The sequence below is a fragment of the Ambystoma mexicanum genome, chromosome 7p, assembly GCF_040938575.1.
Source record: "Ambystoma mexicanum isolate Mex_15411 chromosome 7p, UKY_AmexF1_1, whole genome shotgun sequence".
Lineage (NCBI taxonomy): Eukaryota > Metazoa > Chordata > Amphibia > Caudata > Ambystomatidae > Ambystoma > Ambystoma mexicanum.
In genome coordinates this window covers 903359973-903373501 of record NC_090939.1, presented here as the reverse complement: position 1 = coordinate 903373501, position 13529 = coordinate 903359973, and the positions used below count along the sequence as shown (strand labels likewise).

The following is a 13529-nucleotide window of genomic DNA, read 5'->3' as shown; positions in this document are numbered from 1 at the left end:
ATCTGGGTTTATAAGCTGGCTTACTTTTAAGTTAAAATGCAATGCCAGTTTTTGAAATGTATTTAAATGTACTGTATGTATTATTTGTTATTTTCCTGAAAAAAGTTTTCATTTTGTTTGCTAACTCATATCTGTAAAATGTAGCTACCAGCCATGTTTTAAAACTGTGCAGCTGTTTTAAACACCATGCGAGGTTGTCTAATTTCCCCAATATAGAGTTAGTTGAACTCAGGTTAAAACCACTGAACGATTGATGAAAAAGGATTTATTTGTTAAATGAATACAGGTTTTCTACATGGGCTGTTCTTGGAAGCCGCAGGACTAGGCGGACACCTTTGGTCACAGTTGCGAGCCAAGTGTTACAGATTTGACAGGAAACAAACCTAATCACGATTTGTTCAAAAGGTAGGTCTTTTATTGAAGCTCAGATTAACACATGGAGACTCAGAGACGCTCAGTGCCGTTTTGAATGTTGCAACTATCTTGAATTTTCTATCTTGTAACTTTTATTTGAGGAAGGCGAGGAATGTGGAGAAGAAAAGCCTTGAAGGAGGAGATTAAATTAATAATACAAGTTCAAAAGCATGCCGCTCATTTACTATCAATCCCCAATGGGCAAGTCAGCCACGTCTCTAGGCATGGTGAAGGTTGGAACTGGACTGTAGAATTACCATGTGAACCAGCAGCCTTCACCTATAGACCATTTTCCTCTCTTGTCCCCACCCCCGAAAGACGTTTACCAGCAGTCCTGAAGGAGAGATGGATGTAACTCTGTTCAGGGAAGTCATTTCACCAAAATGCCAGGGGTAGCGGAAGTAACATCACATGACCCTTCACCTCCGATGACATCACAGGAAGTGTTTTATTTTGACCCAACCCCAGAAGTCACACCAAAGGAAGCGATGCAACACGACCTTTCACCCCTTGACAAAACAGGAAGTGGCATCCCATAGCATTGTTCCTAAGTACACTACAAAAAATATGGTTATATCACTATAATGTGATATACATTTCATACAAGAATGGAACATCATATGTATTGTTTCTTATCAGTGTGTATAGGCCCATATTACCACATTACTGTGAATGCTAGCAGACGTCCAAGGGCAAATGACAATTATGTGTTATTATATGGAACTTACGCTTAAGCGCTTTATATAGAACAAATATGCACACAATATAACCCAACCTGTGTTGGTACTCATTTATCGACCTCGGAAGGATGAAAGGCTGAGTTGAGGTGTTTAAGAACAGACTAAATCAGTGACTCACCCCCTGAGGTATGCCTGAAATAAACCTTTAATGAGTCTAGCAATTATTTAGGGTCACTGCTCAAAGTGTTTCACTTGTGGAACCTCCTGTTTTTTTTTTTTTAAAGAGGCCTGAACAAGAAAGCCAGCTTCTCCAGAAACAAAGATTCACACGGCACTGGCCACAGCCCAGGAGCTTACATTAAACAAAAAAAAGATGTCCTTTTTTTTTTTTAAGGGTTGCAAGGGAAACCTCAGGGGTTGCAACAGCGAGCCCTGGCGACGCCCAAATGACGTCCCTGGACTCTGTTTGAGATAAAGGGTAGGCTACAGAAAGAGGTTCTCAGGAGGAACATATAAAATAAAACCTTCATACCCACACGTAAAAGGACCCTCCGTTCATAACAACTAAAAATGACTTCCAAAATGTAATGGCAAAACATGTTACATTGAGACACGGAAGAGTGTGATAATTCGTTTCATATAAGGTTTCTAAAACAGAAGGACCTCTAGCTCTCTATTCCACTGTCCAAAGAATGACGTTAATAAAATGATTAATCCTTTCTGTATCTAGGTTCACAAGGTGGTCCTTTAACTAAGAAAAGCAGTTCTACAGTTGGCAGTTAGGCCGAGTATGAGAACCACTTTGTTTGCACTGAATCGTATTTTGGTCTCTGACAGATCTAATAAGCATCTCTTGATAAGCGCCATCTCCCTGCCTCTGGAAAAAATGTCTGCCAGATCCTCATTGTCATGCTGTTCAATGTGGTGGTTTTGTTCAATGTTTGTTTTAGTTCATGTGCCAATTTGTAGTTATACTGTTACATGCCTACACCGTAAACGCCCATCCTTATGCTTACACCATAGACTTTACAAATTCTGATGCTCTGTTATCATCAACACAAATGAGACTGTGGCTCCAAAATGGCAGTTTATGGAAGTCGTGGAGTGTACAACAAACCCTCTTAAGTTGCTGCTGCAGTTGTTCTCTCATGGACTCTGGACAATTGTCAAGCTGGTTCCTCTGCTCAAAGTAAAGCTTATGAATCCTCTCTAGCTTTTCCCTTTCAGCATCAAGCTTTAATTTGTCCTAATGTTTGAATGGAAACAAAAGAGAAAATTGATTATTTAATGGGAACTTCTTGAACAGCTGGTTACAGCTAATGCTAACCATTTAATCTTAATGTATAATTTCATATACTTACACACATTTTGTAACATATGCATTTTTTGTTCATGACTTTGCTTTATTTCAATATACTTTATTGTACCTGTTGATGCACGAATGTCCTTTGAATTTGGAGCTCACAATAATAAGCTTTGGGGATCACCGACACACACATGACTGGCTTGGTACGTGGTTAACAAGCTCTACAGTGAACCATATCCAATTGTTTTCTGTCTCTGTGTGGGGGGAAGGGTAAGAGGAAAGAGTGTCCAATGCAGATGCCCAATGTGTACATCATGACCAGTGCTAAGTGATAGAAAAAAACAAGTGTAGGACCATAAAGGATTTCTCACCTGAGTATTTCCCTATATATCATGATCACACAAAATTTAAACATAGGCAATATCATTCATAGTTGTTTGAAAATACACTAGATGTATGGATTCTGCCTATCTTGCCCTCCTACCAAGTGAACTAAACCCTCGAGTGTTTGCTACCCCTAGGTTGCGCTACTGATCCGCTTATCTAAGGTGAGGGGATAGATGCAGAAGCTTGCCCTGTCACTTATCTAATTAAATTGTTGCAGAGTTTCTTGTTTATTAAAAAACACATGTCGAATTAGCTACAGACATATGTCGGTTGCTTTACAAATTAAATAATTTGAATTTTAATTTTTTTCTATGTAAAGCAAAAAAGCTCTTTTCACTAAAAATTGTTGTCAGAGTACTGTGTTCGATGTTAGGCCACAGCAAAATGCAACGGACTGAGTTATCTCTGTTTTTTTCCCACACAATGAAACATGCTAAAAAATGAAACTCTGGAAAGTGTGAAATGAAAATCCATCCTCTCTTGGAAATCAAGGAGGAGAAATCCACGACCTTTCACCGTAAAGATGGTTCTTCTCTTCTTCTCCCGGGTCGGGAAACAAGCCTACCGTTTTCAGTGGTGTATCAACGCTATACCACTTTCATCAGGGCTATAGAAACCCCATTGAATGTAGCCTATGCCAGAGAGGAGGGGAGGGAGTGCAATCCTGGGGACAGCGTGGCTGGATGGGGGATTGATCTTTCCCTCTTTCTCCAGGAACTCTGACTACTGTAGGAGGCACTTCCATAACTCAAGAGTAGTCACACCACGCACATCTCATACCAGCGCCATTAAAGACAATCAAGCTGAGAGGTGTCAGGGTGGGCAGGTAGGGGCACAGCCGCTAGTAAATCACATTTGCTATTGAATTACTAGAGACTTGGGCCCTATTACCCCATTACCTATGTGTCCAGACTCATATGTAAATGACGCGTGCTAGACAACTTGAAGTTACTGAATATTTATTTATTTATTTATTCGCATTTGTTAAGTGCACAGCAGCCCGTGGGCATTGTGGCGCTGGTTACAGTGGATGTTCAAATCTTAGTTACAGTCACGTATAAAATACAGAAGGAAGTGGCATTGTGGCGCTTGTTACAATAGTTGCAGAAAGCATAGCTGTAAGCAATGTACAGACAATGAACTAGCCGCTAATTGAAAAGTGCAGTTTTTAGGTTTTTGCGGAAGGCATGGAGAGGGGTTTCAGCTCTGAGGGCTGTGGGTAGCGCGTTCCATAGCTTAGGTGCCAGATAGGGGAATCCTATTCCTCCTGCCTTGGCCCTAGTGATTTGCGGCACTGTAAATTGGTTGGTGTACCCTAGTCGTGTGGGTCTTGTGGATTGTGATCTAGCTAGAGTGTCCGATAGGTAAGATGGTGCGGTCAGGGTGATGCATTTGTGTGCGGTGGAGAGAATCTTGAAAGTGATTCGGTCTTTAACTGGTAGCCAGTGTACATTTTGTCTTGCTTGAGAGATGTGTTCTCTTTTAGGAATACTGAGAGCTGCTCTGAGAGAGTTGTTTTGGGTGGTTTTGAGTTTGGCTATTTCTTTTTTGATGTACCCGCTAGGAGGGAATTGCAGTAGTCCAATTTAGCTCCTATGGTGGCTCTAGCAATGGAGAGGCAGTTGTCTTTTGTTAAAAATGGCTTTATAGCATTGATAAGTTTGGTACTCAAGGCGGTGGCCGATACAATGGCGCTAACTTGTTTATCCATGGATAGAGTAGCATCAATGTGGACTCCGAGCATTTTAACTGAGGATAGGACTGGGATGACACAGTTGTCAATGCAGAAGTTTAGATAGGTCGGACCCAATTTGGCTAGTGTGGATTTTTGACCAAGTATGAGGATTTCAGTTTTATCCCCGTTGAGGCATAAGCCATTAGTGGCCATCCAGGCTTGGATTGTGGAGTAAATTTGTTGAAGGGTAGATGCGTCTTGGAGATAGCTCCTGGTGAGGGCAAGGAGCACTTGGGTGTCATCAGCATAGTTTGTGTATGTGATCCCCAGTGCATCCAGTTTATCAAAAAGAGGCTTTGTAAATAGATTATAAAGCGTGGGGGCGGTACAAGATCCTTGGGGGACACCACAGTTTATGATAGTGGGTTCTACATTGGCTATATTAGAGAACACTTTCATGGATCTGCCTTCTAAGAAGGAAGTGATCCAGGTTGCTGCGTGATTGGAGAAGTGTGCTGCATGCGTGAGGTGGTTGGTGAGGGTGTTATGGTCGACGAGATCAAATTGCTGGAATATCATGTGTATTCCAGCAATGACTCCTCTTGGCAGCTGGTTTATTGCCTCAAGTGAGAATGAATCAATAGCAGTTGCTCCCTAACTACAGATAATCTTCTAAAGATCTACTCAGAAGTACATCATTAACTTGCAACCTACCACATTTAGAGATCAATAAACATCTACATATAGAACTAGCAAACAGCACATCATGGAAATAACACAAGCCTTTTTGGGGTCTCTCTTTATATGAGCAAAATAAGAAGAAAATCTGCAAAGGAATGGCTGCATGGATCCGAATGTAATTGTTGAAGAAGTTGAAGTAAAATGGCTGCTGCATTGTATTGGGCTACTCGCAGGCAGGGATGTATAATACTGGGGCAGCAAATGGTTCAGTTGAATCACACTGGAGGTTGGAAATAAAAATATCTTTCAGAATAAAAAATGACAAAGTGATCTCTTCAAAAACAATTGAAAAGGGAGTATTTTAAGTTTTACTAAGCAAGAAATAAAAAAAAATCCAAGTAACAAAAACGAATACTAAAGAAGAGGGGAGGGATGAAAACTATTTAATGTCACAGCTGAAACCTAGGCAGAATTCAATAAAATACAAATACAAATAAATCAAGAAAGCCAAGAGGTTATTCAGGTCTTCCAGATGGTGAATGGTGTCCAAAAAAGTCAAGGCTTATCAGTGAGAGCCAAGACATTTGAACGTCTCATTTTAAGCGTGTTGGACTCGCTCAAAGAAATATTTTACGCCATTGGCTAACAAAAAAATGTTGGCACACAGTTGCTAGTGAAATAGGCATTTTACGGTGTAGAAATGAGAAAGGGGGAAATTCAATATATTGGGAAACCTCCTAAACTTTGATGTGAATTGCATTAACTGCACAACATATTGGGACGGTAAGATACATTGAGAAACACTATGCTTTCATACACCACTATGGTGACAGCCTGGGGGGTGTTGGCTGGCTAATAATGGAGAACAAGCCGCTCCAAAGTATAGCATTTCCGTTTTGCCTTGTTTTCACAAGCACTTTAGGTCAGTCAAAATCACACAGCTGAGCAAGAAAATACTTTTCGCATTCGTTTTTTGTGACAAAATATAATTTCACGGGTTCAATGAAAGTTCGCTGTACACATAAACTATCTATATTTTTAAAATGGTTTCTGCATTGTAAAGTTAAGATGAAAGAAACAAAGGTGCAGAAGATGTATTGCACCTTGCCTAATTCTACTCATTTGACACCTGCGCTTTTCCGGTACAGGCAGTTAGTTACAAATTTACATGTATGTCATTTTGTTTCAGAATTAATAGCTGCAACATTTGTGTAGTCAGATAGTGTTGAAAAGAGTAGAATGTTGTCATTTTGACATTTATCTGAAAGCTCGGACACCATTATTAAAGAAAAATACTTGGTTACTGTAAAGGTAGTTGCAAATAATAGGCACCTCAGCAGCCAATCGGAGCTGCAACTATCTTTAGTAAGATTCCTGCCAGGGCCCTTAACATCCCCCATACAACTGAAGATCTACAGAGCTAACAGACCTTAGAATTTGACCTAGATGATGAGAGTTCTTACTAGGGACACAAAGTGCTGCATATATCAAATGACGTTCTCACAGACACAGGGTGGTGAAATGCATTTGCTAGTTCATTTCAATAACCAAAGAAGAAACACATTTGGCAATGAAATCACTCCATCAGAACAAAGCTCTTGCGGCGCTAACCATGACCAGTAACACTAATGCGCTAGCATCAGCCATGGCGTACATGGCTACACTCTTCTCCCTCAGTAGGCAATTCCTTTCCCCAAGCAATTGCCTCACTCTCGCACGAGCACTTATTCTTACCAAGCTGGACTACTGCAACGTTCTACTGATGGGCACCTCAGCAGCCTATCTGACCAATCTGCAACTGTTGCAAAACAAAGCACTACAGGCCGCCCAAGGCCTAAAACGATCAGACCATAGTTCAGCAATCAGACGCAAGTCTCACTGGCTGCCCATCAAAGCTTATGTAGACTTCAAAACGTTAACTATTGCCCACCAATGCATTTAGAAAGACGCGCCCCTTTACCTTAACAACTGTATTACACAAAAATGCCCAGTGCGCTCGTTAAGATCTAATTCTAGCATCTCTTTTGTCATCCTGCTCAATCGCGAGATAAACAGAAAGAACCCTACCACACCAGTAGGTAATATACAATTGATCGTTAATTTGACCAAGTTTAATAAAATGTTGAGACGTTTACATTCCAAGTAACGTGAACCAACACTGTGTCTGAAAAGCACTCCATTACACTGTATACGAAATGTTTAGAAATGTATTGTTAGAAGAAACAGTTAATTCATTCTTTTGCACAGAATAAATATTGAAATAAAACATTTGGATTGCAAATTGGTGAAAAGAAAGTAAATGGGGGTAGACCCAGTGGGGAGATAAAAAGGAAAGGAATATATCGTGTTAGTGGAGAAGTGCTTCAAATAAAATGAAAGATCTTAGGAAAATGATATATAATTAGTCATCAAGTTTCTGAGAGCACTTCATGAATAGTGACATTAATACAAAACACGTTCAAGCACAACAGATGTAGATAGAAATTATTTCATCAATGGACACACAGAAAACACATGTTTTCTACATCAAGAGTTCAATAAAAGTGTCCCATTGTTTTGGAGGACTTCTGGAGCAGGGAGTCATTGGGTCTGCGACAACCTTGGTATTACTGAACAGGCTATGGCCTGGTAGATCTCCTTTCTCACCGACCGACCCTTTCAGGTCCAACAGCGAACTTTTCTCTCTTCTATCTCTCTCTATATGAGTGGTGTTGCCCAGGGGTCTAACTTCTCTCCCTGGCTCTTCAACCACTACCTGTCACCTCTTGCCCACCGCATTGCTATTTTCTGCTTCAATTTTCAATGTTAAGCGGATGACACTCAGGTCTCTTTCAGGCTCCCATCAGCCACCTCTGCTTATTCTCTCATACAGATTGTCTGGCCGCAATTCAGAAATGGTGTGCCGCCAATGATCTCTGCCTTAATGCAAGTAAGACTGAGATCCTCCACATTGGGACACCTGCTCTCTTCTTTACTCTCTTTCTCTGACTACCCACTCTGGGCCCTCTTCCTGCTCCTTCCTGTGAGGCTAATAACCTTAGTGTCATCTTGGACTCTACCCTCTCCTTCTCTGCTCACATCTCTGACATCTATAAGAAGTCAGACTATCAGTATTCTTCCTTTTCTAGCTTTCCCGCAGAAGCTCACTGTCTCCAGAGCTCTGGTCCTCTTTGGGCCAGACTATTGCAACAGCCTCTTTCTAAATCTTCCTGCCTCTACTCTTTGACCATTACAACTCATCCAGAACAGGACTGCAAGACTTGTCCTTGGCCTCAAGCCCAAGAATCTTATCTCTCCAGCTCTGAGATCTCTTCACTGGCTCCCCGTGGCTGCAAGGATCGAGTTCAAGACCCTCTGCATTGTCCACAAGGCTGTCTGGGGCCTGGGACCGCTCTACCTCCAACCTTCTCTTCCAAAACCTCTTCCTTCTTGAGCTCTCTGCTCATCCACCTCCAACTCTCGGAGGGTCATATGCGCTTCTCTAAGAAGAGAGTTGGGGCAGATCTATCTCCTCGGCTAGGGCATCCCTCTGCAACAGCCTTCCTGCCTCTCTCAAACTTGGGCAGAACCACCTCCGGTTCCAAAAGCAACTCAAGACCTTCCTTTTTGCTTCCGCTTTCTCTCTTCCTCTCCCATGCTGATGCAGCTGACTGCTCCGAGCACTGGTCATCTGGTCACCCTCTGAACTCAGGCCCAGGCTCCTGCATGTCCAGTTGCCCCTGGACTGCCTCTGGGCTCCCCAGCACTTAAGGGGCTGTATCTGCAACCCGACAGTCTATTCTCTCTGCACTATGAGCCACCCGCTGGCTGCACTTGTGAGTTAACTGCACTTCCCCCTTCCCCTCTCCCCTGACACGTCTCCCCTTCCCTCTTCCCTGCACTTGCACGATCTGCATGACACAAGGCCTAGTAAGATCGTTATTTTGTCCTCCCTTTTCCTCCCTTTATTCCCCCCCCCTTGTCTTGTCGCGCCTAGAAACACTTGTGTACAGGCATGTTATAAATGCCACCTCATATCATATCATTCGTTGCTTCAAGAGCAAAAGAGCCGGTGGCGCCAGCTTTTGTGTTACAGCGCCGTCCCTTTGGAACTCCCTCCCTGCAGCCATCTATAATGAACAATCCTACACTGCCTTCAGAAAGACGTGGTTGTTTGATAAATATGACTAATATTTGAATATGTAGCAATTGTGGGCTAAATGAGCTCACTGTAGGGCTGTGGCAGTGATAGAACGCTTTCAAAAACCTAAATACTATGCTTTGCTGTAAATGAGCGAAATTGAGCACTCTACAATTGAAGCAGAGTCCTTGTGAATATCCGTGATTTGGTACTCTGCTATTTTTGCCTGGGATCCTCGGCTCTGCAGGAAACGGAAACTGTATTCAAATAGCCTAATACAGCACATTGCGCACGCATGGCAAGGAACAGTGATTCCGAACTCTTATATGTCATCGAAATCTATCCCCTAAGTTTGTTGGATAAGTTAGAGAGAGCAATTGGAAGCACTTATGTGGAGAAAAGTTTTTAAATTGCTTAACTGTGTACCAATGACAGTAATTAGATGTGAATTAGGATTATATTCCCTGTATTGTAGAAAATGGAGTATTTTAAATTTGGTTTCACATTTTTTTAATCCAGTGAAAAACTCTCTCTATGAACATATGGAATATATCGTGAAGAAACGACAAAATTGTACAATGTTATTATATGCGGATATATGCTCCAAGATATTGGGAGACCTGGGCTTTGCAGTAAATAATTTAAGCACCAAATGTATAATCATAAAAAAATGCTCTACGCTCATGACTGGCGAAGAACCATTGAAAATATGCACAGTTGTAGGTCTTTGAAACATCTTCAGTATGAGCATAAGAAGGTTGTAATCCTATCTGCCTTATGTGTTTATTTCCACATCATAAGAGGCAATATGATTTCTTGAGATTTCATCTTAACGTGGTTTTGACCCGAGAAGTATTAGCCAGAAGGAAAAACATTGCAATTGAAATGAGTTTCTGTAGATTCTGTAAGGATACAAATAGTATTGAAACATTGAAGCACCTTTTGATGGCATGTTCCTTTTTAGTTTTAAAAGATTATTGGTTTTTAGGAATGTTATATATAGATTGGATTTATTGATATTGATGCAATTTGGTCCTATTTATGAAATGGCTCTTCTAATTCAGTAATTAGAAGCACCTTTTGATGACATGTTCCTTTTTAGTTTTAAAAGATTATTGGTTTTTAGGAATGTTATATATAGATTGGATTTATTGATATTGATGCAATTTGGTCCTATTTATGAAATGGCTCTTCTAATTCAGTAATATTTTGCAATTTAAAATGTTGCTAAATTGTTAAATTGGAAACTTGATGATCAATTATATTATGTAGAGTATTATTTGATTTTTTAAGTAATGAAGTGTATCCATGCAATTAACTTGATATTAGAGATTTCATGTGATGTAATGTATATTAAATATATTGTAAACGTAATTGTTTACCATATACAATAAAAAAACTTGAATCAATTGCTTAACACAACTAAGTATTGCATTAATTGTACCTTCATGCCTGACTACTGTACCAAACAAAATAATACCCCTAGATCTGGTTGTTTTAAAAATGTTAAAAATAAAAAAAAATCATTGGGCACTGATATGTTGTACTTCTGATTGTATGACACATATGGGAATCTTTGGTTCCTCAGCTTCATCAGTAGATTTTCTTCTTTTGGAAAAGGGTAGTAGTTGATAATCTGGCAGAAGTCATCAATGCGATTATACCCAAGACAGAAAGCGATCCGCTGAGACCATTACATTATCAGCCAAACTCTCCTTGGAACCAGGACTGCAAGCTGCATACAAATGTCCTGGCACACCAAACTAGTAACAGCAGTGGGATCTTGGAAGCTAGCCCGGTGGTAGCCTCTGTTTAATCACATCATTTATTATTATTATTATTATTATTATTATTATTATTATTATTTTAGGGTATTTATTGAGCGCAGACATAGCTGTGGGAATCAAGAGAGCGCTTTACCATCATAGGGGGAAGAACACTGTGAGGGAAGCAGAGAAAAAAGTTGCAGGGAGCTAACAGGGTAGGGCGCGCAATTGGCAGCATGGAGAGTGGGGAGCAGATCAAAGAGTCTCAGGTAGGGTGGGGAGTGCTGGGTGTGTGGACCTTGGTGCTAAGGAGGAGCCATTCCCTAAAGAGGAAGGTCTTGAGCTCTTTCCTGAACTGTAGAAGTGATCATGCAACAGTTGAGGTAGATCTTCAGAAGCAGATGCAATGGATGCGGAAACATATTCAGAAACTGGATGCTGAAAAGACTTCTGGTATAGTGACATGGTGACGCCTCGAAAAGCTGTTACTTTTGATTTCCAATGGTGCTATATTGTTTAATGGTTTTTCACTGGTACACGGCATAGTATTATACTAGGTTATCTTGTATGGCACATGCCATGCGTGCCCTCCCTTTATAAGGGTATTTGATAAGGGTTTGAATCTGTTAGCCTGCTCGACACAGCAGGAGCCATCCATACATAGCTAACGTTATTATCTAGTGAACAGTGCACACATTTGTGAAATATATTGATAACATTTTCTTTGTTTCAAAACCATTTTATTCTATTCCTGCCTTTCCAAAGAGATGTTTCTATGGTGACTAATTACCCTTTAAGTCAGCTGATGACTACATTATAATTATGTTGCCAATTGACGTCTACCTCTTTCTTTGCCAACAGAAATACAGCCCTTACAAAGCTTTCTTGTATTAACCAAAAAAGACTGGCATAAAAAGACTCAGTGGCCTCCAAATATTCTATTTTCCTCTATAAGTTATTCTGTGATGCTGATGCATTCAGTCTGTTTAGTATGCATACCCTTGCAGTTACTGGCTAACCAATGTGCTATTCTTCACCTCTCTTAAGCTTACTTATTTGTTGTCATGCTTCCAAGCTGACAATTTGTTATATGATTTTCTAGATGCACAAATCAGTTTTTAAAATCTTAGCTTGTGCAGTTATTGGAATGGTTAGTAATTGTGCGACAAAAGGACTACTACCCTGCAGGAGTACAAGGATAAGTAGAGACTAAACCGCCTACTCAGCCCTCACACTACTACAAACCAACAGTGTTCACAATCATAAAGGTGAAACAGCCACAGTCAAGAGATGTACCATCTTCACCTTTTTTGGTAATGTGGGCAAAGGGTGGGCTATACTCTTAAGAATGGTGTCAATGCGATGTCAGTAGCGACCCAGGTAGCAATAGTACAACAATCCAAATTAAAGAAATGTCCAATCGAGGTGCTATGAAAATATATATACTTTAATTAAACACACCAATATGCAACAAGTATTACAAATCACTAACAAAAAACCACCCCTGTGGAAATAACACAGAATATGCAGTATGTAGATGACCCAAGCACTGGGTAACGTAGGAGTAGTGAAAGGCAATAAGTCATAAAACAGGATGTCTTTGTTGAAAAGTATCAAATGGGTGGCTTACCAGTCACCAGGGACGAAAAGTGGACCAATGGGTCTGGGGCTTCTCAACAGTACCTTTCTCTGCTTTTGGCAGTTCAATGCGGTCGAACCAGGCTTGTCTCTGCAGATAAACCAGGTTCTGGTGTTGCGAGTTGTTCTTTTCCAAGCTGATAGTATGTTCTTAGCAGTAGCTCTCTGTGGTTCAAAGGCTAAGGTGAATGATGCAATTCGATGAGCTCGCCAGGGTCAGTTTGACAGTTGATCTTGGCTATATGCGTTATGTGAGATGTGGCGGTTCAAAATCATCTGCAGCCTCAAGCTGCTGGCTCAAGCCGGACAAGTGAACTGCTATGCTGGTACGATGCAGTGTTGAGTTCACTGAATGTAGCAACAGTGGTTCAAACTAGTTTGAAGAAATGCCAAAAGCCGCACCGCAGGTCCTGAGGGTTTGAAGTCATTCAACCACGGTTCACTCTAGTTCCTTGATGGGTCAAAGTTGTAGAATGCAGAAACCCAGATTGTGTGCTTCTTCTGGTGCTGTGAATCCCAATTCAGGGGCTCAGGGACGAGATTGGCCCTTATTGTCCTCATAATCGGGTGAGACTAGCTAGAATGTGCAGGAGTCCTTCCCCTCCAGTGGGGGGCTGGGGACCAGTAAATATGGCAGGAGGCAGGTCCTGGTCCAACAGCCGTTCACCCCAATGTGTCCTTCGGGTGGGTAGTGTAGTGTGGTGGAGTAATGAGTCAGACAAGGGGATGACATGTTTCAACAAAGTTTTATTTAAGAAGTAAAAAAAAGAAAATCCTACCTCTCCCTATCTCTAAAGGGTTATCCCTACCTAAACTAATATCAACTTGGGTGCTCATCGTCAGGATGTTTGTTCAAACGAAA

The 13529-nt window shown here is 41.0% G+C and overlaps 1 protein-coding gene across 3 annotated transcripts in view; it reads right to left on the bottom strand.

The window, feature by feature from the left end:
• The window catches only part of PHLDB2 (pleckstrin homology like domain family B member 2), a 705124-nt gene that overhangs the window by 400307 nt on the left and 291288 nt on the right, over positions 1 to 13529 (bottom strand). For 2 of the 3 annotated variants that reach the window (XM_069637184.1, XM_069637185.1), the window contains exon 6: positions 2212 to 2340. The exons of the other annotated variant lie outside the window; for it this stretch is intronic. In XM_069637184.1, the coding sequence (XP_069493285.1) occupies positions 2212 to 2340 (129 nt within the window). The remainder of the gene's footprint in view (positions 1 to 2211; positions 2341 to 13529) is intronic. 3 annotated transcript variants of the gene reach the window in all.